The sequence below is a fragment of the Stegostoma tigrinum genome, chromosome 8 (assembly GCF_030684315.1).
Source record: "Stegostoma tigrinum isolate sSteTig4 chromosome 8, sSteTig4.hap1, whole genome shotgun sequence".
Lineage (NCBI taxonomy): Eukaryota > Metazoa > Chordata > Chondrichthyes > Orectolobiformes > Stegostomatidae > Stegostoma > Stegostoma tigrinum.
Window position 1 is genome coordinate 82,158,303 of NC_081361.1, and position 24,781 is coordinate 82,183,083.

At 40.5% G+C, this 24,781-nt stretch overlaps 1 protein-coding gene across 5 annotated transcripts in view; it reads left to right on the forward strand.

Annotated features, from left to right (window-relative positions):
* The window catches only part of dpyda.1 (dihydropyrimidine dehydrogenase a, tandem duplicate 1), an 837,290-nt gene that overhangs the window by 403,976 nt on the left and 408,533 nt on the right, over nucleotides 1-24,781 (forward strand). For all 5 annotated transcript variants that reach the window (XM_059648043.1, XM_059648046.1, XM_059648045.1 and 2 more), the window contains 3 exons: nucleotides 2,289-2,485; nucleotides 11,254-11,335; nucleotides 14,695-14,782. In XM_059648043.1, the coding sequence (XP_059504026.1) occupies nucleotides 2,289-2,485; nucleotides 11,254-11,335; nucleotides 14,695-14,782 (367 nt within the window). The remainder of the gene's footprint in view (nucleotides 1-2,288; nucleotides 2,486-11,253; nucleotides 11,336-14,694; nucleotides 14,783-24,781) is intronic.

Genomic DNA, 24,781 nt, shown 5'->3' on the forward strand with positions numbered 1-24,781 from the left:
GAGACAGCTTGCTCAGCCCTGCAATAAATTTCACAGCAACAAACTCAACACTACTTGTACTTACTGAAAAAAACATAAGATTCTGCCCGTATATATCACGATTCTGTATTCCAGGAAAATAGCTCAGGAGTAAGATGGTGTGTGCAAACCTGCAAATATTCTGTGGGACAAAATTTCAGACCTATCTACCTCTATACTGGTTGGTGCCTACATATCCAGCCTTAAGTTCCACATGTCATATGTTTCAGCAATGCAACAGCTACACACAGACATATTCAGGTATTTTGCTGAAACATGTGGTTGAATTGCTGTGTTACATTTAATCCCTAATGTAGAAATAAAATCAAAGAGCAAGAACAGTCCATGAGCACCTAAAACTGAAAAACCAAAGAGTTAGTTGCTTTTTGGGAATTCATTTTCTGACATTGTAACCATATGGGGTGGCATGGTGGCTCAGTGGTCAACACTGCTGCCACACAGCACCAGGGACCCGGGTTTGACTTCACCCTCGGACGACTCTCTGTGTGGAATTTGCAAATTTTCCCCATGTCTGCATGGATTTCCTCTAGGTGTTTCAGTTTCCTCCCACCGTCCAAAGATGTGCAGGTTAAGCGGATTGGCCATGCTAAATTTCTCATCGTGTTCAGGGATGTGTAGGCTGTGTGAATTAGGCATGGGAAATACAGGGTTGAAGAGATAAGGTAAGGGGTCAATGGCTCTGAGTGAGATGCTCTTCAGAGGTTCTGTGTGGATTCAGTGGGCCAAAATGCCTGCTTCTGCACTGTAGGAAATCTATGATTCCATGATATAAACTGCCAAGGAACTGCACTAGCACATGATTGTCATTAATAGTTGTTTTCTGATTATTTTTGAAGCTCCAAAATATTAAAGTCCGTATATAACATCTAAAAATATCACCATGACACTTATGCGCGTTCAGCTTTATCTTAGTCTTAAGAAAACACTCAAGACAGAAATTTCTCTAAAAGTCTCTCTACATCTAACTCCACCATCACAGATGCTATTTGAAATCTACCTCTTTAACCAAGATTTTGGTAATCTCTCCTAATTCATTTTACGTGGCTCAGTGACACATTTTGACAGATTACCTTCCTGTGGAGACACATTTTGACTGATTAGCCTCCTATGAAGTCCCTTGCTACATTAAAGGCAACAGTTAAATGCAGATTATTGTCTTTCAATAAAATCAAAGTAAATATTTATTGAAACAATAAAATGTGTTTATGTTTGCAATTGTACCACACCATTCTTCGAACAATATCTGTTATTTTTGCTCAGTTGATAAATCTGAGTCATGACACTATCTCACACTGAACTTAGTAACTGGAGAATCCTTAATGGCTTACTGCATGCCAAAACACGGATTACTGTATCTTGAGGTTAATTTTCGATGTAGTAAGTACACAACTGTAGTGATGTTCTATTTTATTTCCAGAAACCTAAATGAAAGTACCCAAGATTTTGAAATGTGGTTTTACAGTCCTACAGATATCAGACTGCTTCCCACAGGGTGTCACAATTTTTGCTTCAGCCATTCAATTTATGTTGCCGCATTAATGACAAAAAAGCACCAAAATTTACATTTTCCTGACACAGAGTGTTAATATATCTGTTGTCTGAGTGCTCTTCTGGACACAAAGCCACTTTTTTTTTCACCTTTGTAACCATGCATTGTCACGATGGGTTCACATGCTGTTTGACAGACTCACTTAGTTCCAACCAACACTTACCTCAGTACAATCACTGATGGAATTATCAAGATGAAGAAATTAACGTCATGTTCCCCAATGGAATAGAACCCTCTTGACTAGAATCTGGTGAAACATGCTATTACTGGGGAGGTGAGGATAACATGGATTCTTTGTGCACTGAGATCAAATAGTTCTTTCATGCTTAGGACTTAGGTGTTGCTGCTTGTTTCCTGAACCCAACATTCAAAGCATAATTTACATGCATGAGGTTACTTCAAAGCCTTTTGACATCTGATGTTTAACCTTTAAAATGAATCGATAGTTTTGGAGGGACACTATTATGATGATACCTATAGAGTTGCTCGCCAGAATATTTTTCCATAATTGATTATTTTGTGTGTACATGAATGTAAAATAGACATAGTATACATGTTCGACATGATATGCCCTTACATATATTCAACCAATTCCATTCCTGCAAAAACAATTGAGAATCATTAGTTTTTCAAAGGTATTTTGATGAAACAGAATGCAACACATTATAAATTTTAACATTTCATTCTTTTCTCTACTTAGGTGTTCAAAGAGATGAAAATTCCTCAGATTCGGAATCCATCACTTCCACCTTCTGAAGAATTACCTGAGAGCTTCCATGCTAAAATAGCCCTAATTGGATGTGGACCTGCCAGTATCAGTTGTGCTTCTTTTTTAGCTCGACTGGGCTATTCAGATATCACAATATTTGAAAAACACGAATATTTGGGAGGTTTGAGGTATATTTTGTAAAATGCTTTTGTAACAGTAGTCAAACTGAGAAGTCATGCAAAGTTGCGCATGCTGCCTGGAGTTTTTATGTTGCACTTCTGTCAACTGATGTTATTATCTGCAAGTAAAACTATGCACTGCAAATTTAAACACTTTGTTGTTGACAAAAAATTGCATTCAATTATTCACCATTTTTTTCTGCCGCATCAAGAATGCGTTGTTCTTGTACAGGAGTTAGCATGAAACAAATCTCCTAATTATTTGATCATAATATTCTTAATTGTTTAGAATTGGGCTAATAGTCACTAATTATACCAGATCACAGCTACATTTAAATTGAGCCTGTTTTAAGATGTCCATATGCTGTTATGTCTTTAAAATAAATATTATAATACAGTGGCTAGGGGCTATATGTTAAATTTGAATCATTTACTTTTGTTTGATTGTCTCTTCCATGAAACTTGCATGTGTGCAACAGTATCGTCACACAGGCAGAGCTCCATATATATGACCAATCTCCCAATACAGCTGACATTTTGGAGGATCAGAAAGAACAGATGCACGTGTTTTTCTGTCCCGTTCACTTAAGACTGCAGTTATACAGTAGTTACCAATCTGAGACCCATCCTTTGCCAGCTGTGATGCACAGATGGCAGAATAGATAAAGAAATCTGTGCATGTAGCTATGATACATAAATGGAGCTCCATTCCTCTAGTTGCTAATTTTTAATGCTGGGAAGAAAAGTCTACTTTCTAAACATGTTGAAACAGATTTCATGTAAAATCCTTTTCTGAAATAAAAAGTTCCAGGCACCCAATCGATTTTTATGCACTTTTAAAATGTGATTTTTCCCATTTCTGACCTCACAGTAAAACTGTTCGTACTCAAAGCAGAGTAAAGTGAACTCTTGGGGGGGTTGTGATACCGCTTAGCTTTTAGAGTGCTTTACATATTATACATCCAAAATCACTATATTGTCAGTGTGAGAGTACATAATAACTTTATCCTAAAATGTAATCACCATTGATTATCTTTTACATTAAAACTAATCTTTTACGCAAAACATTATAATGGCAACTCATTTTAAACTGCATATTTAACAAGGGATTGAGGCCTAAAAGTAAATTGCAGAAATCTAAAAAGCGTAATGCTAAATTGTGTTATCAACAATATTCAGCAAATGTGAAATGGTGAAACAATAGTATCTAGTTGCCTTGAATTTTAAACAATTGCAATTCCATTTGTGATCATTAGCAGCACAGTGCAAAATATGTTGCTTCTCTTCTGATGACATCTTACAAAAAAATTTGGGTCTAACAATTTTCATCTGCATCTGCAGCTGTGTTAAAATGAATGCTACAAGATAAATGAACACAGATTTAGGACAAATATGCATATTCTTAGCAAGATAAGTATATTCTGTTAAACTGTTCTATAATCCTAAAAGATTATAAAAGGAAACAGCTCCACATTTACTGGCATAGCAATATGTGTAGGTCCACTTTGGATCTTGAGGCTCTGGCCTAATGCTCTTACAAAATTTGACATCAAACCTCATTGCCATGGTTTTGGTGGTCTATTTCTGTCTCACAATTTCCCTAGTGTTCTTCACATAGAAGGAAGAGGCTAGCAAGAGCCTGTAGTGACCCACGGTAAAGCATGAAGTCTAAAAGCAATGCATTTTTATTGTGTCCATTGATTACATCATGGCAAACTGAATTGGGCTTGAGAGAGCATGCTCGTTTATCTCTGCTTCACTCTGACGGATTTAGGAAAGGAGTCCTAAAAACACAGCTAGGCCCATTGTAAAAGCATGCATAATACCTTCTCTATGTGGTCTGAGGCCACAAGGGACATCTGAAAATTACCCGGCATCTTGAAGGTTCAGAAATATTTAAAAATCCTTTAACTTTCCAGGACAAATCAGGGCTAGATTGAATATTTTATTCCTCATTATACCTCAAAAATTAGATTCTAATTGCATGGATTGCAGTTCTGAAGAAGGGTCTCCGGACCTGAAATGTTAACTCTGATTTCTTTTCACAGATACTGGCAGACCTGAGCTTTTCCAGCAACTGAGATAACAAGGTGTGGAGCTGGATGAACACAGCAGGCCAAGCAGCATCTTAGGAGCAGGAAAGATGACGTTTTGGGCCTAGATCCTTCATCAGGAATTTTATAATTTTCTGTTGAAGGATCTAGGCCTGAAACGCCAGGTTTCCTGCTCCTAAGACGCTGCTTGGCCCGCTGTGCTTATCCATCTCTACACTTTGTTATCTCAGATTCTCCAGCATCTGCAGTTCCTATTATCTCTTTTCCAGCAACTTCTGTTTTTATTTTGATTTACAGCACTCGCAGTTCTTTCAGCTTTTACATGGATTATTGTATTGACTCAGTAATTAGCAGATATTTACTGTAGGACTCAGACTCAAACAGTGATATGATACTATGCACTTTTGCTCTGTTGACACTATCGGTTTAATATGTGTCCCGTAGCAGTAGTGAACGGATGAAAATCAGTAGTTCCAGTTTTCCACTTCTTCACTTCTACTTGAAGAGGAGGCAGGCTTTTGATGCCTCAATATAGCTTCATGAACATAAGCAGATAGAGTCCTATTAGTACAGAGTCTTGATTACCGCAATGAAGCTTTGACGTCTAGCTGTAGCTACAGGCAGAAAAGCTTAAAAAAGAATATAAGTTTTAACAGTTAATCCATGCCTTGTCTAATCTGGCACTTGGACTGTCACGAGCCTTTGTACAAGGTGTAAATATTTATTCATTATCTTAATTGCTTTCTTTTTTGGCACCTGAAGATCTGAAATCAAGAATCGGTGCTGAAGGTATGATTAGAGGAAAATGGGCCAAGAAAGTTGCCAAGAATGACAAATGGCTCAAGAGGTGATTTCCAGCCCACTGTCCTACACTTGCACCCTAATACCTGCACAGTAAAATAGCAAATGTCACTGTGGCAAATATTGTGGATCAAGGCTCCTCTTCTCAATGACACCTAAACAGCAGCCTTAGGTGAGATCTTAATTAGAAGTACCGTCATCACCTTTATGCTGGAACACTCTTCAGAATCGTCATAATCACAGCGTGTCATGTTTTACAAGGATTTGCACGGAAGTGAGTGCGCCAAAGTGATCGGCTTTGCCAACTTGGAGCTGCCTACCAAGCTGCCACTAACCATTTCTGCAGGCTGTGGAAAACCCAGCAGGGAATGACTGCAGTAACCTTCCTTTCTCTGACTCTGAGTCAGCAGAGGGGAGGATGCCAAGCTGTGCCATCTGTTGTAAGATCACCAGTGACTACCAGCAGCATAAAGCTTACGTGCTTGCAGGGACAGGAGTAAGTCAACTATAGCCTGAAGCTTAGCTGCACCTTCTTGCAGGCAGGTCACGAGGGCTGACCAAGTGAGCAGGTCTTGGTGCAGCACTCAACGTTTGCCAACATCTGATACTTGACTTCAAATCCGTTGAAATGTTGAGCCACATTGCCACAATGGCAGACTCATGTCATCATGTTAAGGACCCTTTCCCTTCATCCCAGCCTCTTTAAAATTGTTCAGCTTTAGTAAACGTAACTGAAGGAATTACAATGTTTTTGATTAGTTTCTATATATTTTCTACAAGTTTTCCCCATTCACCTTAATGTTCCCCAAAACATTTAAATTTGAGTATAGAATTTTGGTGGCAGGGATGCAGGATTGGGCAACCCTTGATCAGAGTGTTGTGATTAGTAACTACCCCATGCATTTTGATTTCAATGCTGGCGGCACACCAAACCCTTGTTAATTTGCATGTCTGAATGCAAGCAAATGATGCTAAATGCTTTGGGAGGAGATTTAGGTTTGTGAGAGTTTTGAATCTCTTAAAGCTCTCAAATAAGCAGTGAATTCTGGCTGCAATATTTGTTGGAACTGTTCTTTGGAAAGAGCTGCAAGAAGAATAAATCATAGTGTAACTGGGGAGAGAGTGCTCCAGGGCGATCCAGAGCTGCACTTGGCATTTTGATGAATGAGGTGAATATAATAAGAACAATGATCATCTATAAGGAGGTTGGAGGCCCTGCACATGCTTGCAAAGACAGGAAAGCCACATAAGTGGTAAGGTCAGAGTTATCTACACGACCTTATCCCCATGAAGTTAATGCCCAGAGTCAAACAACAAATAAGTTCAATGGCCTAACATGGCCAGTGAAAGTCAGTGAAGATATCTTCAAATAAGTCATCTCTCCATAACTGCTATACTAAGTTCACCAACTGCTTGATGCACTAATCCAACCTCTCATTACTCACCTACCAAAAACCTTTGTCAATCATGCCCCACACCTATTATTCACAGTTCCCACATGCCCTCACACATTTAACTGAAAGCCTCAAACCCACATCTCACAACAGGCACGGACACATTCAACCAGGCTGCTACATCCTTAAATACATTACACTGGTCTCACTGATATACCTCGGTTTAGTTTACAAGAGTAATTGGTACATAGGCAGAGTCAACAGGCCCTCATCAGAACCAGATAAGCATGGCTGCATGGCCTTATCCAAGGTGGAAGAAATTATGCTTGCCATCATTGGAATGGCCATTGCTGAGGATATGGACATCAGATTGGCTGAAACCATGGAAGAAGTTGCTATAATTATAGATAAACCTCTTTCTCACACTCCAGCTTCTTCTCTACATGTAATCTCTTTTGATTTGCAAGCTGCAGATAGTGGAGAAAGTAGATAGCGCTGAGTTTTTGAACTCTCGTCTTTCAGCACTTTGCACAACAGATTTTAGACTGAGGTAACTTTGAAGGGCTCTTGTTGTCTGCAATTAAAGCAAGAAAGAATTAAAAAACAAACAGCAACTAATTGGTGAAGAGTTGGTCATCCACTTAACCCTTCCCTAAACAGTGAAATTTAACAGGCTGATGGGCCTCCTGTTGCTGAGTATATGTTCAGTTGTGTGTAATCAATTGAAGGAGTTGAACTCCAAAATGGCAGAGCTGGCATTGCACATTGATTGATGTCACAAACTACCTCTGCATTTGTCTTGCAAGTGCTTCTTTAGCACACAGTAGCATGTTGATGAAAATAGTGCCTGTCACGGCTTGCAGCAGAAATAAGCATGCATAGGATAGTTACATTTTGGTGTCTAGATTGGCACTCCTAGCTGCATTGAAGAGCCATGTTTCATAGCCTTTATCTCATACCAGTGGCAAACCAACATTTTGCCCCTGGAGTTGTGAATCATTCAAGAAACAAAGATACAGGTGCACTGTTTGCATTTGAGATTCTGTTAGATCTAAAGTGATGCTTACAAGAATTCAATTATCTTATGAAAATTTCCTCCTGCAATTGGGAATGGGAAGGTGATCCAACAATAGATAGCTAAATTTGTTCTTATCACTTCATGGTACGATTGCTATCATTCATCGATCATTCATAAAGGTTCATCATGTTTGTACAAACTCGGCCTGATGTTGCTTTTACATCAGCAACTCAATAAAATAGAATAATGCTAAATATAACAGTAGATAGACTGGCACCTCCATTCCATAACATTGAAAGGTTGTCTCATCATACATGTTAACACTCATTGCAATGTACTCAATACACTTCAAATCAAATCTCTGGCATGTGTTTTACATACTGTGAGGTTTAATTCTGCCTAACGATATTGTGGAATTTGATACTTTGAACAGATAAGTATAATATGTTCACATGAACCACCTTTGAAAATTTCACAAAAGTGAACCTATATTTAAAATAAGTAAATTCTCTGACCAAACCATGAGCTCCTGAGATGCTGCTTGGCCTGCTGTGTTCATCCAGCCTCACATTTTATTATCTTGGAATTCTCCAGCATCTGCAGTTCCCATTATCTCTGAAACAAAAAAGCCCGTCATATTAAATCATTTGTTACTACAACCACATAGCATTCTATCAATATGTTAGTTGTGTGGAGTTGTGCTACTTTGCTATGCTATGAATAACCATAATTTGATTGAATGCATCATCAATGATGAGGAATGTGTAAAATGAAAGAAAATTTATACTGTTGCTCTTTGATGTTGAAACTCCCGCATTCCATGGTTGAAAAGAACGTTTAATATTACACCTAGATGGCTCTGCCTGATTTTGGAGTGGCAGATGGTGAAATTTGAAGTCAATGAGAATATATAAATAGCTACAATAAAAAAAATCTAGTTTTAGCAGTGGCCAGGTGACTTGTTGATTTTCACACAAATCCATCTACTTCACTAGTGCTTTTTTGGGGAGGGAAGCTTGCCATTACCACATCTGTCCTGTATGTGACTCTTGTGGTAGACTCCTAGCTGGCCTCTGAAGTGGCTTTACAAACCACTCAGTAAGAGGACAGTTAGGGATATGCAACAAATACTGGACTCGACACTGATGCCCACATCTAGTATAAGGATTTTTTTTTAATGTCTTCCTAATCTGATTAGCTGCCATTGGTTGCAATCCCAACAGTTCCAGAACTCTGCAGTGGCAGCAGATAAAGTAGTAACAGATGCAGAGGACATTAGATTCTGGAATCTAGTATGCTCAGGAAATTTAAACAAGAATAGAGTGATAACTGAAGGAGTGATGGCCAGTCAGGTGTTGGAAGCCAAGGGTGGCACAAAGTTATGGCCCGGAGTCCATCTTGGAGCGCAGTGCTGCAGATATGTTCTTTGCTGGAGAGGATTCTGAGAGATGATATTTATGATTATTTGAAAAGCACAGTTTGATTAGAAATAGTCAGCAGGGCTTTGGCAGAGGCGGGTCATGCTCCATAAGCCTTATTGAATTCTTTGATGATGTGACAAAACACAGCAATGAAAGTAGACCAGTGGATGTGGCGTATCTGGATTTTAGCAAGGCATTTGATGAGGTGCCACATGGTAGGCTCATTCAGAAAGTAAGGAGGCATGGGATTCAGGGAAATTTGGCTGTCTGGATACACAACTGGTCCTCTGATAGAAGACAAAGTGTTGTAGTGGATGGAAAGTATTCAGTCTGAAGGTTGGTAACCAGTGATGTTCTGAATGGATCTGTTCTGGAACGTCTGCTCTTTGTGATCTTTATAAATGACTTGGATGAGGAAGTGGAAGGGTGGGTTAGTAAGTTTGCCCAAAACATGAAGGTTGGTGGAGTTGTGGACAGCATGGAGGGCTGCTGTATGTTGCAGGATACAGAGCTGGGCATAGAGGTGGCAGATGGAACTCATCCCAGAAAAGTGTTATGATTCATTTTGAAAAGTCAAATTTGAATGCAATGCCCACATCCAGCTTCCTTTTGAATATATCTAATGAACAGCTTTCTGTGGTAGAGATTCCATAGGTTCACAACTCTCTGAGTGATGAAATTCATCCTCATCTCAGTCTGAATGGAAGGTCGAATTTGAATGCAGAATACAGGGTTAATGGCAGGATTCTTGGCAGTGTAGAGGAACAGAGGAATCTTGGGGCCCTCGTCCATAGTTCCGTCAAAGTTGCGACCCAAGTTGGTAGGGTTGTAAAGAAGGCTTATGGTGTGTTGGCTTTCATTGGCAGGGGAATTGCGTTTAAGAGCCACGAGGTCATGCTGCAGCCTCATAAAACTCTGGTCAGACCGCACTTCAAATATTGTGTTCAGTTCTGGTCACCTCATTATAGGAAGGATGTGGAAGCTTTAGAGAGGGTGCAGAGGTGTTTTACCAGGATGCTGCCTGGACTAGAGGGCAGGTCTTATGAGGAAAGTTTGAGGGAGCTAGGGGCTTTTTCATTGGAGTGAAGAAGGATGAGAGATGACTTGATAAATGTTTACAAGATGATGAGAGGTAGAGATAGAGTGGATAGCCAGAGACTTTTTCCCATGGCAGAAATGACTATTATGAGACAGCATAATTTTAAGTGATTGGAGGGAGGTATAAGGGAAATGTCAGAGGTAGATTCTTCACACAGAGAATGGTGGGCGTGTGGAATGCGCTGCCAGCAGTGGTAGTGGAGTCAGATACATTAGGGATATTCAAGCGACTCTTGGATAGGCACATGGAGGACAGTAAAATGTCGGGAATACAGGGTAGTTTGATCTTAGTCGGATAATAGGTTGGCACAACATTGTGGAATGAAAGCCCTGTACTGTGCTGTACTGTTCTATATTCTACGTCCTATGTTTTGTGCCCTCAAAGGAGGTACCTGTCTATCCTTCATGCTTTTTCACCAATTGGAGAAAAACAGCAGCTTGCCTCCCTCATCAACTATGTAACAGCCTCAGCAGCACACCATTAAGATCAATTGTAAACAAGCTCAACTGCCCTTTTTTTAAAACAGCGGACAGGGTACCGACTGCAACACCCACTTGACTACTATGTGATGAAAGGTCATGATGACCTGACATTTTAACTCTTTCTTTCCACCCATGATACCTGTTGCGTGGCTCTGCTGAGTATTTCCATTTTTTTTTGTTTTTATTTGCTGCTTATAAGACATACAAATTCTACAAATTAAGACACAATTTATCAAAGGTTATGACTAAAGCACAAACATTAAACACATTATTGGTATGTCTTTTGAAATTTCTAAAAAGGTAGTCAACTTAAACATTTCTTTTAGTTTTGTGAGATTTTCAATCAAGTTTTGAAATTCATAAACTATTGTTCTTTCTTGACAACAAAAATTATGATGCTTTAAATTTAAGAAACAGAAGTGTGATTCTGTGGGTTTGTATTTAAAGAAACCCTTTGGAGGAATCAAGAAAAAAATGAAACTTACTCTCCTTTCTTTTTTTCTGGTAGCACATCTGAGATACCTCAGTTCAGATTGCCTTATGATGTTGTCAAGTTTGAGATCAAGCTGATGAAAGACCTTGGTGTGAAGGTAATGGAATAACACAATTATCTAACACACAAAGAGCATGAGGAATGACTTGAAGTTCACTGAAGATTAACAGTGAAATGTCACACACATTAGCAAAGCACAATTAAAAGTCACAGAATTGTCACATTGGGAAGGATACTTGATTTAGTTTGGAGCATTTGTTTGTCTGTGGTTTGAATGCCACCAGCACAGGAAAGGGCAATCAATAGTTCTGTCTTGATTTGGTAGCATGTGATTAATTATCTGAAAGAAACAATTTCTTAAATTGTTGAACGTATTCAGCATAATCAATTAAAAATTGTTTCCTTTTAATTGAACTGCACTTGTAGCTTAGATTTACATTTTACTGTTAAATAATGGGGAAGAAAGTAACTGAATTTAATATTTTAAAAGACCAGTTTTGTTTAGTCAAATGATGTTCCAAATGTGATTTTACAGTTAGTGTGTATATTAAACAAAAATCATAGTTATCACCTTTCCACGACAAATCCAGCACCTACATCCATATCAGGTCAATATTCTCTCAGTATGTTACAATGTAAAAAAAAATTCTTATCTTTGAATATTGCAAGCATAAAGTCTACATTCCATTTAATTGTAGCAGAGTGTTTAAACATTTTTAAGGAAATAATGACTTCTACTTTCAGAAAATTTTGTAAAGTGGAAAAGTATGGCAGTATTCTTTCAATGTATTTGTTCACAGGATATGAGCATCGCTGGCTGTGCTAGCATTTATCGCCCATCTTTATGGCCCTAGAAAAAGTAATGGTGAGTTGCAGTCTTGAACCACAGCAGTCTATCTGGAATAGGTATACTCACTGTACTGATTAGAAGCAAGATCCAGGATTTTGACTCAGACAGTGAAGGAATGTAACATAATTCCAAGTCAGGATAATGTGTAGCTTGGAATGGAACTTTCAGATGGTGGTTTTCCTATGTATCTGTAGCCCTTTTCTTCTAGATGTTACAGATAGTGGAAGCTGTTGTTTCAGGAGCCTTGCTGAATTACTTCAGTATTGTCTTATCATTAGCACATTCCTGTTGTCAGTGCATCAGTTGGAGGGAGTATTGAAGATGGTAGATCAGGTACCAGTCAAGCAGGCTGCTATGTATGAGATGGTGTTGAAGGTTTTGAACATATGCACACATCCAAGTAAATGGATGGGACTCCGTTATGTGTCTACACTCACATGTCTTTGTGAGTGACGGCTCAGCTTTGGGAAGGCACAATATGAGGTACTCGTCATGGAATTACAAACCTCTCATCCGATCTTGGAGCCTCAATGTTTACATCGTGGCACTTCGTCCAATACATTGATGAAAAATAATCAGAGGGTTAGATAGGGTGGATAGGGAGAGCCTTTTTCCTAGGATGGTGACGGCGAGCATGAGGGGGCATAGCTTTAAATTGAGGGGTGAAAGATATAGGACAGATGTCAGAGGTAGTTTCTTTACTCAGAGTAGTAAGGGAATGGAACGCTTTGCCTGCAACGGTAGTAGATTCGCCAACTTTAAGTACATTTAAGTCGTCATTGGACAAGCATATGGACGTACATGGAATAGTGTAGGTTAGATGGGCTTGAGATCGGTATGACAGGTCGGCACAACATCGAGGGCCGAAGGGCCTGTACTGTGCTGTAATATTCTATGTTCTATGTTCTATGACTGTATCGGCGCCGGCTTGTGCTCCCACAAGGAGATTGAACAGTTCATCCACTTTGCCAACACCCTCCACCCCTACCTTAAGTTCATCTGGACCATCTCTAATGCCTCTCTCTCCATCCTGGGCCTCTCTGTTTCCATCTCTGGCCATCACCTGGAAATTGATATCCATTTCAAGCCCACCGACTCCCACAGCTACCTAGAATACACCTCCTCCACACCCCTTACTGCAAAAATGCCATCCCCTATTCCCAATTCCTTTGCTTCCACTGCATCTGCCCTGGATGAGGCATTCCACTCCCTTACATCTCAGATGTCCTCATTTTTCAAGGGCCACAACATACCCCCCACAGTAGTCAAGAATGCCCTCGACTGTGTCTCCTACATTTCCTGCAACTCATCCCTCACACACCATCCCCGCAATAACAACCAAAACATAATTCCCCCTTGTCCTCACGTACCACCCCACCAACCGCCGGAAAAAATCCAACCCCACCACCAAAGACCATTTTTCCCTCCCCATCCTTATCTGCTTTCCGGAGGGACCACTCTCCCCCGGAATCCCTTGTCCACTCCACACTCCTTTCCAGCCTCACCACACCCGGCACTTTTCCTTGCAACCACAGGAAATGCTACACCTGCCCGTATACCTTCTCCCTCACCCCCAGCCCAGGCCCCAAGAAGACTTTCCATATCAAGCAGATGTTCACCTGCACATCTGCAATGTGGTATACTCTATCCACAGTTCCCGTTGTGGTCTCCTCTACTTCGGGAAATCCAAGCAGAGGCTTGGGGACTGCTTCGTGGAACACCTATGCTCAGTTCGCACGAAACAACTGCACCTCCCAGTTGCCAACCATTTCAACTCCCCCTCACATTCCTCAGACAACATGTCCATTCCGGGCCTCCTGCAGTGCCACAGCGATGCCAGCTGATGTTTGCAGGAGCAGCACCTCATATTCCGCTTGGGAACCCTATGGTATCAATGTGGACTTCACAAGCTTCAAAATCCCCCGTCCCCCTACTGCATCCCAAAGCCAGTCCAGCCTGTCCTCGCCTCCCTAACCTGTCCTTCCTCCCATGTATCTCCTCCTCTCTCTCAAGCCCCACCCCCATCTCCTACCTACTAACCTCATCCCACCCCCTTGACCTGTCTGTCCTCCCTGGAATGACCCATCGACTCCCTAATTCCCTACCTACACTCACTTTTACTGGTTCCATCCCAGCCTCTTTGACCTATCTGACCCCTCTCCACCTATCTTTTCCTTCATCCATCTTCTATCTGCCTCCCCCCCCATTTATTTCAGAACCCCCCTACTCCTCCCCTATTTCTGAACAAGGGTCTAGACCTGAAACGTCAGCCTTCCTGCTCCTCTGAAGCTGCTTGGCCTGCTGTGTTCATCCAGCTCTACATCTCATTATCTCTTAACTTAGATAGAGAATACTGGATACACTCAGTTGGTCTGAAGAAGATTCATACCGGACTGAAAATATTAATTGCATTTCGCTCTCCACAGATGCTGCCAGACCTGCTGAGTTTCTCCAGCATTCTCTATATTTATGTTGATTTCCAGCATTCACAATTTTTTGACTTTATTTGAGGTTTATATATTTGAGGGTCTGTTTCTTTATTTAAAAGTATACTAGTGTAATGAATGCAAAAGAACCTAATCATTTCTGTTTTATGATCCTGTTAGGTTGTCTTTGGCAAGGGTTTGGGAATTGAAGGAATGACTCTGGACACGTTGAAACGAGATGGATATGAAGCAGCCTTCATTGGTATAGGTTAGTGTACCATCTATATTGATGCTTCACCTTCCTTCTTCAACAATGTAGAACACCTTTTCAATTTAAAAAGCACAGATAATAGTTTTCAGTACACGCATGTGCAATTTACTGCTTCTTTATGCAATTAACATTTTGAATTAGGAGCAATTATTAAAGCAACATCGTAAAAATTTGACTCAATAAGTAAATCAATGGAAATCTAAATCTGAAGACTTATTCACAAAATGTTTGAGGTACGCTTGATCATTCCATACTTTTATAAGACCCAGTTCAGGTGTAATGGTTCAAACAGACTGCATTGGGAAAGCTCAGGTTCTGATTTCCATTGCTGGATCAGGTATGTAGAGGTGGTAGAAACCCAGACCCTACAATCAACCTTCGAACGTGTCCGCCCACAAATCTTGTTTTTTGTCAGGCTTTGGGGATGGACTAGACTGAGAATTAACTAGCCGATCTGGGAAGAGTGAAGGATGTTAACCTTGCTGAGCTGGTCTGGGAAAAATACCAGCTATGTGCCAAAAACAAGTGCCATGTTCAATGTTTAAATATAAAGATAAAATATGAGATATCTCTTCTGTTCTCATCCTCTCGCTCCCAACTGCATGCTTCATTCCATCAAACCTGTATCAACCAATGCATTATAACCACCCGAATTGTTCACACATGCTTCATGCTAACCGGTGCCCCTTGTGACATTATAGCGGCTTTACAAGGTTTATTTTATATTTTTTAAAGTGACGTTGTAAGACCGAGGTACTGATCTGTCTGTTTGAAAAGTCAACAAAGTAAACAGCTTGCTAAGCGTTGTGTTTTTTTAAAAATGTTGGACCAATTGATGCAGCTTAAATGGGTGTGTTGAAGCTCTCACAGAACTAGGATCTTTAGTTTCTTAGTTTTTCAGTAGCAGTTATTGCTGAGTCTGTAGCTGTAGTACAGCTCCCATGCTACACTCTGCCTGAGATTTCTCTTGATGTTGTCCCAGCTGGGCTGCTAGAATTGCATGTGAGACAATATGTTTTCTGAATTTGCCTTTTGCCAAGTGTGTTTATGGGATGTTACTATATTGGAACAGTTCCTGTTCAGCCGTAAAACAATCTATTATTCTGTTGACTTTACCAATAGAGCTAAGTTATTCCAAGTTGCTTTTTTCTTTTGTTGTATTTTAAATGTAGTGTTTGAATAAATTGTGTTTCGCTTAACATCGAGTAGTTTGACTAATCAAATTGCATCTAGAACTTAACACTTTACTTTTACCTTTAAAATAAAACAAAAAAATCAAGGACTAGGCTACCTTCATAACATGTTTTTAGATGGTATGGTCTGGTCCAGTACCTCCTCTATCTACTCTCACATCCCCTCATAGCTACAGTGACACTAGTGTAACCAACTCCGGGGCCTGATATTCTCTTGCCCCAAGTCATGCCCATGGACCTTTTAGTCTTTATGCTAGCCCAATGCCAGCTCCTAAAATATGGTGAAGTGGTATTATTGCTGGACTGCTAATCCAGAGACCCAGAAAATGTTCTGCGGTCCTGGGTTCAAATCCTGTCATGGCAAATAGTGGAATTTGAATTCAATAAATATCTGGAATTAAGAATCTAATGATGACAATGAATCCATTGTTGATTGTTGAAAAAAAACCCATCTTATGTCTTTTAGGGGAGGAAACTGCCTGGCCTACGTATGACACCAGACCCACAGCAATGTGGTTGACTCTTAACTGCCCTCTGGGCAATTAGGGCTGGGCAATAAATGTTGCCTGGCTAGCTACGTCTTCATCCTATGAATGAATAAAAAAAGTGTTAACTCATACACCTACATGTGATGCCTTGCCCTTTCCTATCCACACCAGTGGATCTAATGGAGCCATAGAGCCACCAAAGTGATACAGTACAGACGGGGGCCATCTGGCCCATCATGTCCATGCTGACCTGAAAACACCCAGATGGCTTTTCTAATCCCATCTTCCTGCTTGTCCTTAGTCCTGTAGCTTACAAAACTCAAGGAGCAGATTCGGATACATTTTAAACGAGTTTAGGGTCTCTGCCTCCACCACCAACTCAGCAGTGGATTCCAGACACCCACCACCCTCTGTGTATAAGCGTTTATCCTAAGTTTGAATCTATGATGCCTGGGGTTTTTGAACTGTCTGCCAAGGGAAACAGGTTCCTCCTGTCTATTCTATCGACCCCCCACCTCACAATTTTGTATACCTCAGTCGTGTCACCCCTCGGATTTCTCTGTTCCAAGGAAAAAATGCCTAATCCCTCCTATCTCTGCTGGTAACTACAATTCTCCAGTCCTGACAGCATTCTAATAAATCTTCTCTGCCCTCTCTCCAAGCAATTACATCCTTCCTGCAATGTGGTGACCAGAACTGCACACAATACTCCAGTTGTGGTTTCATCTGCCTTAGACGGTTTAATTATTATATCCCTAATTTTGTATTCTATACCTCTGTCAGAGAAGGATGGTTTTCGAGAAATGAGTGAATGATTCATCTCAGTCTTGTCCAGAGGTCCCCAGTATCACAGATGACAGTCTTCATTCAATTGGATTCACTCCATGTGATATCAAGAAACTGTTGTAGACACAGAGTGCTGAAAAGGCTATGGGCCCTACAACATTCCATAAATATACAGAATACATGTGCTCCAGAACTTGTTGCACCCAAAGCCAGTCTGTTCTGTTACAACCACAACACTAGCATCTATCCAACCAAATGGAATATTGTTCACAAGTGTTCGGTACACAATAATAAAAGAAAAGTCTAATCCAACCGCGTAGCATCCCATCAGTCCACTCTTGGTCAATAGACAATAGGTGCACGAGTAGGCCATTCGGCCCTTCGAACCAGCACCACCATTCATTATGTTCATGGCCCATCATCCACAATCAATACCCTGTTCCTGCCTTATCCCCATAACCCTTGATTCCACTATCTTTAAGAGCTCTATCCATCTCTTTCTTGAAACTATCCAGAGACCTGACCTCCACTGCCTTCTGGGGCAGATCATTCCATGTATCCACCACTCTCTGGGTGAAGAACTTTCTCCTCAACTCTGTTCCAAATGGCCTACTCCTTATTTTTAAACTGTGTCCTCTGGTTCTGGACCCCCCCATCAGCAGAAACATGCTTCCTGCCTCCAGATTGTCCAATCCCTTAATAATCTTATACGTCTCAATCAGATCCCCTCTCATCCTCCTAAACTCAAGTGTATATCATTAGCAAAGTGATGGAAGAGGTCATCAATGATGCTACCAAGCAGCGACTGCTCAGCAATAGCCTGCTCAGTGATGCTGGGGTCCACAAGGGCCATCCAGCTCCTGACATCATAAAGCTCAGGTTCAAAGAAGATCGGAACCCTAGAGGTGAGATTAGCACGGCTGTTCTTGACATCTAGGCAATATTTGACTGACTATGACATCTAAGAATGTGATCAAAAGCAGAATGAATAGGAATTAGAGGGCAAACTCTCCACTAGTTGGAGTCATACCAGTCACAAATGAAGATGCTTGTGATGGCTTGAGTCCAAATATCTCAGCTCGAGGACATCTCTTTAGCAGTTCCTCAGGGTAGTGACCTAGGCCAACAATCTTCAGTTGCTTCATCAATGACCTGCCCTCTATCATAAGATCAGAAATGGGGATGTTTATCCAATAATTTCATAAAGTTCAGCACTATTCATGACTCCTCAGATACTGAAGCAGTCAATGTCCAAATGCAGCAAGACCTGGACAATATCCAGAGTTGGACTGATTAGTTGCAGGTAATATTCAGGCTGTACAAGTGCCAGGTATGGCCATCTCGGACAAGAGAACTTGGCAGTTAAAATTAGACAGTAACAGAACTGGATGAGGCATATAAATACAGTGGATCAAAGACCAGGTCAGAGGCTTGGAATCCTGCAGTGAGTATCTTACCTCTTGACTCCCCAAATCAACTCCCTATCAAAGCCATTATCAAGGCACAATTCAGGGGTATGATGGAATATTCCTCACACTCTTGAAAGAGTGCAGTTCTAAAAGCACTCAAGAAACTTGACACCATCCAAGAAACAACAGTCTCCTTGATTGGCACCACATCCACAAATATTCTCTCCCTCCACCACCAGCAAGTATTAGCTCATTTGTCCAGCAGTAGTGTACACTACAGGAACTTACCACTATTCCTTCGGTAGCACCTTCCAAATCCATGGTCGCTACTATTCAAAAGGACAAGGGAAGTTTACCTGCTCCAAGACGCTCACAATTCTGACCACTGTCACTGGGTTAAAATCCGGGACTTGCCTCCCTGACGACACTGTTGGTGTACCTACACCAAATGGATTGCTGTAGTTCAAGATGGCAGCTCACCGCCAGCATCTCACAGGAAACTAGGGAATGGACAGGCAAAGAAGCCCACATTCCATGAATGAATTGGAAACAAACAAAAGGCCTGCTGCTTCTGGGAACCTGAACTACAGTCTGTTCCCACTCTTGCAGGGGCAACAACCAGTAAAGCACTGTTCAGGGCTGGAACTTGGAATTCTCTGTATTGCCACAATGCATGTCCTCTGTCTAATGGTGCAAAGCTTGGTCTCAGTCTTTCACTGCTGTTTGCTTTGTTGTGTTGCACAAGAGCACATCAGCACCCTGAACATGCTGTGTCTGAACATTACATATTTTTGATAATTAACGAGCACTTTAATTAATTAATGAATCCTTTTAAATAACTCTTTGGAAAGACATCTTCAGACATTCTAATATTTTAAATTAACAATCAATGCGTATAGTTACTTAAGACAGCATAAAACAGACAGACTCAATCGCTGTAAAGTGCCACAGCAGTTAAAAATGCCTGATATAAAAAAAAACAAGCAGCACACTTTATTTCGAGTGGAAGAGAATTGAAAAGTAGAAAAGTTATGCTAAATCTCGATGCAAAATCAGATCTTGATTAAAGTGCATTTAGAATACCTCATACCATTCTGGTTGATGTATAAGGAAAAGGATAAAGTGACTGAAGAGGGTGCTGTGGAGATTGACAAGGACGTACCAAAAATTTTTGGATATGCAACTCAGTCCATCTTTTTTTCCCAACTGTCTGCTCTTCCCACCTCACTGACCAATCCCCACACTTCCTATGTGCACTCACCTATCACCATCCCACTGACCTTCCCCAGCCCCACCCCACTCTCTCTATTTATTTCAGAGCTCCCTTCCCCCTTCCCCCTTTTCTGAAGAAGGTTTCCGACCCAAAAAGTCAACTTTCAAGCTCCTCTGATGCTGCCTGGCCTGTTATTTTATTCCCACTCTATGCTGTGTTATCTCTGACTCCAGCAACTGCAATTCTTTCTATCTCTCAGGAATAGGTTGATTGACTGAGTCCCCTGTCTCATGGCGACATGTTAAAGGGGGAGAAATTGACAATACATTCCTTACGCCTCACAGTAAACATTCTTGTGCTTTAAAAAAAAATTGACAGCAGAGATTGTGGATGGTTGTAATCTTCTAAAATTACCAAGATTTTGGGAATATTGTGGTTAATTAGAAGACTGCAAATGTAACAGGTGCTTTGTTTTTAATGTAACCTATTTTTCTAATCAATCTGTTCAAAAATTGCTATTAAACATCTCTGGAGCAAGTGGGACTTGAATCCAGCCCTCCAAGTCCAGGGGTGGGAACACTGCCATGGTGCCCAAAGAGGGCCCTAACAAGTTTGCTTCTTTTTAAAACTATTTTCTAATCAACTTGTTCAGTGATGTTATTACATATCTCTGGAGCAGGTAGGTCTTGGATCTAGGCTACTTGGCCCATGGGTAGGGACACTACCACTGCCCCACAAGAGGGCTCCAGAGTTTATGTTTTTTTTTCCCTTTTTTCTATTTTTTTAACCAAATTTACTAATCAACCTGTTCAGAGATGTTATTATGCATGTCTGGAGCAGGTGCAACTTGAACCCAGGCCTCCTGGCTTAAGGGTAGGAATACTACCACTGTTCCACGATTGTTCCCTAATGAAAACCGAAAGAACTGCGGATGCTGTAAATCAGAAACAAAAACAAAGTTTCTGGAAAAGCTCAGCAGGTCTGGCAGCATCTGTGATGGGAAATCAAAGTTTGTATTTTCAGGACTGATTACCCTTCCTCGGAACTGATGGGCTCGGACATGGACAGTTCAGGCCCTAAAATTATTGAACGCGGTATTGAGTCCAGAGGGCTGCAGTGTCCCCATGCAGAAAGTGAAGTGTTGTTCTTTCAGCTTGTGCTGAGCTTCACTAGAGCACTGCAGCAAGCTAGAGACAGAGATGTTGGCTAGGGAGCAGAGTGGTGTGTTAAAGTGGCAGGCAACAGAAAGCTCAAGGTCTTTTTTGCAAGCTGAAAGTAGGTGTTTTGCGAAGTGGTTACCCAGTTTATGCTTTGTTTCCCCAGTATAAAGGAGTCCACATTGTGAGCAGTGAATGCATTCGACTAGATTCTGGGAAATGCAGGTGAAGTGTTGCTTCACCTGGAAAGTCTGTTTGGGCCCTTGGACACTGGGGAGGGAGGAATTAAATGGGCAGGTGTTACACAGTTGGCAGTTGCAGGGGAAGGTGCTGTGGGTTGTGGGGGACTCTTGGGAGTGAAGGAAGAGTAGACAAGGGTGTCCCAGAGGGCCTGGTCCCTGTGGAAGGCGGACAAGGGAGGAGAGGGGAATATGTGTTTGAACCAGTCCCTTAACAAGTCTGTTTTAAGGGAGGGGGGAGACAGAAAACATGATTATTGGAAATTTAGCTTAATCAGTGTCATCAGAGCTTGTGAGAATCTGTTATCAAGACAATAATCTCTTAAATTGGCTATTGGCATAACTTTAAGATAGTCAGTCAAGCTTCTAATGTGAAAATACACCAAAAAATTGCAAATGCTGGAGATCTGAAACTAAACCAGAAATTGCTGGCAAAAAACAGCAGGTCTGGCAGCATCTACAGCAAGAAAGCATGGTTAAAGTTTTGAATCTTGTGAGTCTTCATCGGATTCTCTAATTCTGCGAAAGCGCCACCGGACTCAAAACATTAACTCAGCTTTCTCTCCACAAACGCTGTCAGACTTGCAAAGTCTGGCTCATTTACAAAAAGCTGCCGGCATTCATATGTGGGGTCCCATTCTCTGTAAAGGAAAGGAATATGCTGAAGGTTTGAAGTACCTGGGAGCTTGGAGAGCGTATCGTTCCCCATTGCTGACACTGCCAATCGGGGGGGAATCGAGAGGCTATGTTTAAAAGTAGGGTTTCCGCTATTTATTGTAGGTACAGGAGGAATTCTTCTCTGAGACGGTCATTTATGTACGGAATTCAATATCCCAGAGCCCACAGCGGAAGTTGGATCATGGAGTGTATTCAAGAGTGAACTGGACAGATTTCTGATCAATAAGAAAATCCAAGGCTATGTGAGGGTAAGGGGGAGGGCAGGAAAGTAGAGTGAAGGTGACAGTCACCATCTTACTGAATAGCACAGCAGGTTTAAGGGACCGAATGACCTACTCCTGCTCACATTTCTAAATTCAACAAAAGCAGCAAATCACACAAGCAATTGTGTACTGAGTATTTTCAATTGTCGAATACGTTTAATTCAAACCCACACTCTAACTCAATATTCAGTAAAGGCTTTGTCCTGCTGAATGGCTTACTATTCTGTTTCTTTCAGTGCTCCAGGTGTTTGGCATGTTGTTTTTCTAATGTACTTAGAATGTGTCTACAAAGAAAATCCTGTCATTTTTGCAGGTTCCTAACGTCTAGCATTTACAGATTTGCTGTGTCAGAGTGATATGTGGTTTCCACTTTGCAAAATAATTTAATTGACTTCATTTTGAGTATATTCAATCAAATTGGCTTCTTATACATCTGCAATGTTTATTAAAAGCAGTTATTTCCAAGGTCACCGAAAGAAAAATCGTGGGTGAAACTTTCCGTGCTGATAATTTTGATTAAAATGATTTCTGCAACAGAAAAGCCTAATATCCCACAATTTACCTTTTTTTATTATACTTGATACAAAAATTTTCTCACCTTCCAATTGCCTTGTTATTGAAAGCAAATATGTTTATATTTTATCTTTCTTTTTTCTATTATACTCACTTTGTAAAATGTGCTTCTAATGCAAAATCCTCAAAACAGTATCTGCTGAATAATTTTGAGATGGTGGGGGGTGGGAGGATTGAGGGCTGGCTAATTTCTCCAACATTAGTGTGTGGCTGGATGGCCATTCCTGCTTCTCCCAGCTCCACAATTAGATCTTTGTTTATTTTTATATTTCTAACACATTGGTGAAGGTCGCTCTAAGGATCACTGGTTTAGCCAAATGAAAACCTAGTTACCCTGAAGGCAAGCGATTCATTACTGCCTGCATTCAGGGTGTTGGTGGAAGACTCTGGGTGCCTCATTTGCATTTGCTGAGGCACTGATGCCAATTCCAGGCATATATACTGAACATCTATACTTCAGACTTGCTGGCCACTGCCAGCTGGGAATGAACACGTGCATATTGCACACTTGTGTGCCCATAAAATGCTTCCTTTTCAGAAGAGATTGCAAACCAAAGCCTGTCTCCGCTTTCGGATGGACAAGTAAAGTATTCTCTTAAAGAAGAGCAGGTGGGTTCTCCCAAGTATCCAGGGCAATGTCTCCCCTCAATCAACCCCTAAAACAAATTACCTGTTCATTTGTTTCACTGTGGTGTCTGGAAGCTTGCTGTGCGCAAATCTTCTGTTTTAAGTACTTTATTGACTAGCAACCATCTGTAGTGTCCTGATGACTTGAAGGGTTTTATACTAAAACAAATACCTTTTTTTAAATGGCCACAGCATGAACAAGTTCCTGTATCTCTGACTTAAAACTGACGGAAATGCTAAAGGGCATACTTGAAACTGAAGTGTTATTTACCTCTTTTAATATGTAGTGGTACCTCACAAAATGCAGAGGCAGACAACTAATGGTGATTAAGATTTGGGGACAGGCATGTTTCTGCTACCATTTTGTTTACTACAGGTGCACCATTAGGTGGAAGCAAAGTCACCATTTAACGTTAATAAAATGTGAGGCTGGATGAACACAGCAGGCCAAGCAGCATCTCAGGAGCACAAAAGCTGACGTTTCGGGCCTAGACCCTTTAATCCATTTAATCGATTCACCATTTAATGTTTACAGCTTTATTGCTTTGCATCATTAGACAAACAACTCTGTAATAATTTTGATCTCCTGTCATATTTCAATATATGAAAACTTTGCATCCTTGGCACCTATTCAAGCAATTTTTAAAATACTACTGTAAAACAATATCATCTTTTCATTTAATTTGAATTGCTATGATTTTTATGTAAGATTGCAAACCTGTTAAAAACCATGCTGCCTAGTAAGTTAAGCTTCAGCAGACATTGCAATAGCTTGTGTTGTTTTCTTTAAAAGATCCCATCTTGTCAAAATTTCAAATTAAAATCAAGACTTATTTTTCATGTGTTTTTTTGTCAACTGGTGTACAGAAAAACATCAATTCATCTCACAATTTAAATGGTTCAGTGTACTATGCAGTAAACTACTTCATCCTAATATTTACAAGAATTAATCGTGCAGTGTAGAGTTCAAGATATTTGAAACAAGTTGTGAAAATCAAACATTCTTAAATTCAGGACAAATGGTTAGGTCAAGAAGTATCCCCTAAATAAAAGTTTAAAATAAAAATTAAATGTCTTATTCTTCTTAGCAGAGGAGATGTTATGGCATTGATGTATTACTTGATTAATGAGCAGTAGCCTCAAAGCTACTGGAGAGATTTATAAGAAATGATTTATTGTTCGGTTGGTATTGCCTCTTTGCTTTAAATTAGAGATTTAAGCACCTTTGTTTAAATTAACTAAATGAAATCCAACATGTGATAAATGGGAGCGCAAATCTGTTGAAAGGTTTGTCAGATACAGATAATGTATGTTGTAAAAAAAGTGCTGTCAATAGATCTTCTTGTGGTGCTTTATTAAAATCAACATGA